The sequence below is a fragment of the Carcharhinus amblyrhynchos genome, chromosome 34 (assembly GCF_965287045.1).
Source record: "Carcharhinus amblyrhynchos chromosome 34, sCarAmb.v2.hapA, whole genome shotgun sequence".
Taxonomy (NCBI): domain Eukaryota; kingdom Metazoa; phylum Chordata; class Chondrichthyes; order Carcharhiniformes; family Carcharhinidae; genus Carcharhinus; species Carcharhinus amblyrhynchos.
The window spans coordinates 271501-277500 of NC_137357.1; the positions used below are offsets into that span (position 1 = coordinate 271501).

At 43.3% G+C, this 6000-nt stretch overlaps 1 protein-coding gene across 1 annotated transcript in view; it reads right to left on the reverse strand.

The window, feature by feature from the left end:
• Positions 1 to 6000, reverse strand: part of LOC145361219 (scavenger receptor cysteine-rich type 1 protein M130-like) — a 237407-nt gene that overhangs the window by 61190 nt on the left and 170217 nt on the right. Inside the window, exon 4 of the mRNA XM_080216856.1 lies at positions 864 to 871. Within this exon, the coding sequence (XP_080072982.1) occupies positions 864 to 871 (8 nt within the window). The remainder of the gene's footprint in view (positions 1 to 863; positions 872 to 6000) is intronic.

Below are 6000 nucleotides of genomic sequence, written 5' to 3' on the forward strand. Positions count from 1 at the left end.
TACTCTCCAAATAACTATAAATCCTATCCCTAATAATTTTTTTCTAAAACCTTGCCCACAACAGAAGCGAGACTCACCGGAATCTCAGTGCCAATTTGGCATCCAAAATATCACCCAACCTATTATGTGTCCCATTACCAGAGCCGTTCATGTCCAGCTCTGTAAAATTTCTGAACTTTTCCATTTCCCTGTCTCACCTCATCTGTTGCTTGAAGCTATCCATGTTTTTTTTTACATCCATCCTTGGATATCCGGAAACACTCCTACCTTAACCACTTCGCAAACTTGCCTACAAAATATCAGAGTTCTGGATCAGGTTGCTGCCCTTGTACTAATTCACACATAACATCTGTTATCCAAGATCTTGCTGATCTTCCTTGGCTCCTGATCAGTTGTTCGGGTCATAGAATATTCAAACACAAAGTGGTTTGTTGGTCCATTGTGCCTGTGCCGGCCATTGATCAACTGTATAATATAATCTTATTTTCCCCTCTTTCCCCATAGTCTTGGTTGGTGTGCTGTTTGAAGTGACTGTCTAAATGCTTCATGAATTTTCTGAACGTTTCCACCTCTGCCACTCACATCGACAGCGGGTTCCAGATTCCCACTGTCTTTCTGGTGAAAACGCTTTCCATCAAATCCAGGACGTTAAAGAAATCCTGCTGCATTCCTTTAATCTATGCCCCTGGTAATTGGCCCCTCGACTTGAGGCGACATTATCTTCTGATCTACAATGTTTATACCTCTCACGGTGTTGTGCACTTCAGTGAGGTATCTGCTTTAAGAATAAACATCCCAGCCGAACCATTTTCTCTTCATATCTGAAACGACTTAACGCAAGCAGTATCCTGGAAAATCACTACTGCGCCCTCTGGAATGCAATCACATGCTCCGTGCAGCATGGCGAATAGAACTGCACACCGTTCTCCAATGGTGGACTTATGGTTGTTTTAGATAACCCAATCATACCTTCCTGCATTAAAGCTCTGTTCTGTAGCTAACGAAGGCAAGCAACGCAATTAAATTTGGCACGCGCTTAACTACATGTCACACAGCCTTATGGATCTTCGGACACATTTTATTCGGCTCTTTATATTTCCTGCATTCTGTCATTCACTGTATGTCCCTTTGCCTTGTTGGACCGCAAACAAAATGCATCGGTTCACACTTCTCAAGCTGAAATTACATTTGCCACTGTTTTATCAAACTGCCCAACCCGCCTGTATGATTCTGGAACCTTCTTCACGATTGACCCCATTATAAATTTGCATACCTTCTGTGAACTTCATATTCATATCATATCTTCATTGTTAAGGTGCACATTATTAACGCTCACTGCAAGCAACAAAGAGCCCACACAAATCATTATTTTACACCACTGAACGGAAATCTCCAGGACAAGAACCAACTTGAAATATGATCCTCTGACTCCTGCGTAGAAAGAACGTAAGAACGTAAGAAATAGGAGCAGAGATAGGCCAGCTCGCCCTTCAAGCCTGCCCCGCAATTCAATAAAATCATGGCTCATCTGAAGTGGATCAGTTCCACTTTCCCTCTTTCTCCCGATAACACTTAATTCCCTTGTTTATCAGAAACCTATCTACCCGTCACTTAAATACATACAGCGACGTAGCCTCCACCGCTTCAACGGGCAGAGAATTCCAGTGATTCACCACCCTTTGAATGAAGAAGTTCCTCCTCAACTCCGTTCTAAATTGCAACCCCCATCCCGTCCCCTTATTTTGAGACTGTGCCCTCTAGTTCTGTTATCCGTTCTAAGCGGGAAGAATCTCTCTATCTCTACCCCTTTGTAATCTTGTAAGTCTCTATAAGATCCCCTTCAACCTTCGAAACTCGAACGAGTACAGACCCAGATTATTCAATCTCTCTTCATCAGCTAACCCCCTCATCTCCGGTATTCCTCTCTAGTTTGTCGACGGGCGTTCTTCCCATGTGTTCTAAACGTATTCAACAGACTCCCATGCGGGACCTTGGGAAAATCCTGACTGAAATCCAGTTAGAATTGATCAAATTCAATGTCCAACATCAACACATTTAGTGAAGCATTTATTACTCAATTAATGTGGTAATTTTACTTTGAGTTGCGAATAACCGAGTTTCTTCATTTTCCCACAGTTAATTTACTGACAATTGTGATCCTGTCCCGAGGAAAATGTGGCCTTTCTAAATGTGTGACACGCTACCTTATCGCCATGGCAGCAGCGGATCTAAATGTTGTGATATTTGACCTCATATTGAGGCATATTCCATTCGTTTTTAAGGAACAATTTCAATTCCTGTTGTCCATCCCCATGTGCAACATTCACGCCGTCTTTCTTTATTCAGCCACCGACTGTTCTGTCTGGTTCACTGTCACTTTCACTGTCGATCGATTTATAGCGATTTGCTGCAAAGAGCTAAAAACAAAATATTGCACTCAGAAAATGGCGACTGTTGTTTTAGGGACAGTGACAGCATTGAGTTGCTTAAAAAACATTTTCTGGTATTTTATGCTCACAGCCGAGTATCAGGAGCAAAACCAACGTTGGTTTTGTATAGTACGTAGCAAGGATTTGACTTCTTTGGCCTGGGGAACAATTGAGTTTCTTCATTATATTCTAACCCCGGCAGTCCCTTTTGTGCTGATTTTGCTGCTTAATGTTTTCACCGTTAGACACATTGTCCTGTCCAGCAAAGCCCGCAGAAGACTCCGGGCTCACAACAGTGGGGAGAGCTCCAAAGACCCAGAGATGGAAGTTCGACGGAAATCAATCATTTTACTGTTTGTTATTTCAGCCAATTTCATTATATTATGGTCGGTGATTATGCTATTTACGATATGGAACCGGATGTATTATTTGGGATATGAATCCATGTATCTCGATTCGTCTGTGCAGGAATTGGGATTCATGATGCAGCTTCTGAGTTGTTGCACGAATACTTGCATTTATGCAGTGACACAAAGGAAATTCAGAGAGCAGTTGAAAAATACCTTGAAAAATCCCTGTAATCTGTAATTCATTGACGGGCATAACGGAATTAAAACAATTGGAAATGTTGCATTAAATGTAATGATCGGTATGTGATGCTGTTCTGATGGTTGGCTCGAGGCTGATTTTAATTTTCTCAGGAATAGTGAGGCCTCATTTTTATTAGAAGAGGCTAAGATTTGATAGTCACCACTTGGGCATAAAATAAGTAGAAAATAATTCCAGGGAGTGAAATATGAGTGTCAGGTAACCAGGAACAGCAAAAAAAAAGAGGTTCCTCAGTTATGACGTTTTGATCAAATAAATTCCGTGGTGTCGGGAATTTGAAGTGATACCAGGGATATCAGGAGAATGGTATAACATTTAATATTGTGGCATGGCTGATAATTGGTGGTGCACTATTGGATATGTCCAATTATAGCCTGTGGTGTTGATGCTGCAAGGAGCCAGCCTGATATAGCAACTGCAACAGGGAACTGGGCAGATGCTACATATGTATTGTCTGTTGTGATATTACTTGCGGCGTTTTTAAGAGTTTTATTAAATAGTGCCACGAATGGGCAAACATTAACACTGCAATGGAGTTCCTGTGAAAATCCTCCAGGCACCACAATCTGGCGCCTGTTCCGTTACACTCGTGAATAAAATTAGGATGGCCAAAGCACCTAACCAGCCCGTCTTTCGCAGTATGGAAGGAAATCAGAGTGACAGAGGGGAAAAAAAAACACATAGATAAGCTAAGAACATGCAGACTGCGCACAGACAGTATCTCAAGCCAGGAATCGAACCCGGCTCCCTGAGGTAGCAGTGGTAACCACTGTGCCATCGCGCCGCCAAAATTGGGGAGGGGTAGAAGAAATATTTGAGGCAAACTATTGAATGGAGAGAAAATGTAGCAAGTACATAAGGGGGAGGGAAGATTTGCTGAATAAATAGCATCTTAGGTGGAACCAATGTGTGAAATGCACCTTGGGATATGTGGGCATACATCAGGTGATATGGTTGAGTTGGTGTGCTACATCATGAACAACGGCTGAGGGAAGGCATGTCCTGCACTTGGGCAAGAGAGAAGGGTGTATCTCCTTGTTAGAATGTGTTGGCGAGATATAAACTACTCACAATGGGGCGGCACGATGACACGGTTAGCAGTAGTGCCTCACAGCTCCAGGGGCCTGGTTCTATTCCTGGCTTGTGTCATTTTGTGTCTGCAGCCTGCACGTTCTCACCGTGTCTGCATGGGTTTCCACCGTGTGTTCCGCTTTTGTTCCACATTCCGAAAGACATGATGGTTTGATTCATTGACCTGAACCGGCGCCACACTGTGGCGATTTCGGGAATTTCACTGCAAATTTATTGTTCATGTAAGCCTTTCTTCTGAGTAATAAATAAACTTTAAACAAAAACTTACACTGACTACGTTAAATTGTCTCTTAGTTCCGAACCCAGGCAGACATTCGAAGTGACTGTTCTACTCAGAACCTATCATGTTATGGAACCCCTGCAAGGAAATAGAGAGAGAAAAAACAAACTTCAATGAGAATGTAAAAAACTCCGCGAAGCATAAAAAGAAAGAAATCAGAAAAAAATACACTTTTTTGGAGGAAATGACGTGGTGAGAGGAAATAAATGCTGGCCCGCTTGCCAGGCAAAATACAAATTGTCAAAGATCATTGAGAACATGCAAAGATGGACTCTCAGCTGCAGATGCTGTGCACACACAACAAAAGTGCCTCTATATTCACATCTCTAGAAACAACCAGACCATATCATGCTAGATTCAGTTATTTTAAATATATTAGCCGGTAAGTTAGCACAGTGGTAAGCACTGCTCCCTCACAGCTCCAGGGACCTGTGTTCCATGCCCGGCTTGGGTTACTGTCTGTGTGGATCCTGTAGGTTCACCCCGTGTCTGCATGTGTTACCTGCGGCTGCCCGGTTTCCTATCACAGTCTGCAGATTTGGGGCTAAGATGCATTGACCGTGTTAAATTGCCTCTCAGTGTCCTGGGATGTGTGGGTTAGACTGATTAGTGGGTTAAATATGTGGGGTCACGGGGATAAGGCCGAAGTGACATTGTTGTCAGTAGAAATTTGATGGGCAGAGTGGTTCCCTCCTGTTTTGCAGGGTTATATGGAAAGGATTCTGTGATATACAAGTTCCAATCGGGAATGGGATCACATCCCAGCGCATTGTCCAATAGGGTCAGATCTCTTCTACACTGGAACAATAATTCAAACCAGCCGGGACACAAGGGAAACATGTTTACATACCTGGCATGCAGAAAGAGGCGATTTACCATCTATACCTGGGAAGAGGTGATTTGTCACACATCTCATTAAACTATGCTAATACCATCTCCACTCACATTGTCTGCATCTGTAAGACTTGAATAGCAGGTTAGCTGCAAAGACTTGCATTCTAATCAGTATTCTGTAAACTGTGTGTGCCTTTATCTGCCTTTCTCTGATCAGAACCTTCCACACACCTGAGGAAGGAACACCATTTCCGAAAGCTGGTGAGATCACTATCAAAGAAACTGGCTGGACTTAAACATGGTGTTGTGGGACTTCTTACTGTCTGGACAGTTACCCAGGTGGGGGGATACAGCATCGGGTGTCTACCTCAAAGTAACCCGGCACCGTTTAGTCAGGGCCTCACTACTGGTTCTGGGAATATTAAGACTTAAAACATTGCAAGCAGATTTCATTCGCACCTGGGGAAACCCTGTTCGACTGTGTCAAATACTCATAAGGTGTAGGCCACTGACCTGGTCTACCATGTGCCTCAAGGATCTGTTCTGGGACCCTTGTTGTTTGTCATTTTCATAAATGACCTGGATGAGGAAGTGGAGGGATGGGTAAGTAAGTTCGCTGATGACACGAAGGTCGGTGGTGTTGTGGATGATCTGGAAGGATGGCAAAAGTTGCAGCAGGACATAGATAGGATGCAGGACTGGGCGGAGAAGTGGCAGATGGACTTCAACGCGGATAAATGTGTTGTCGTCCATTTT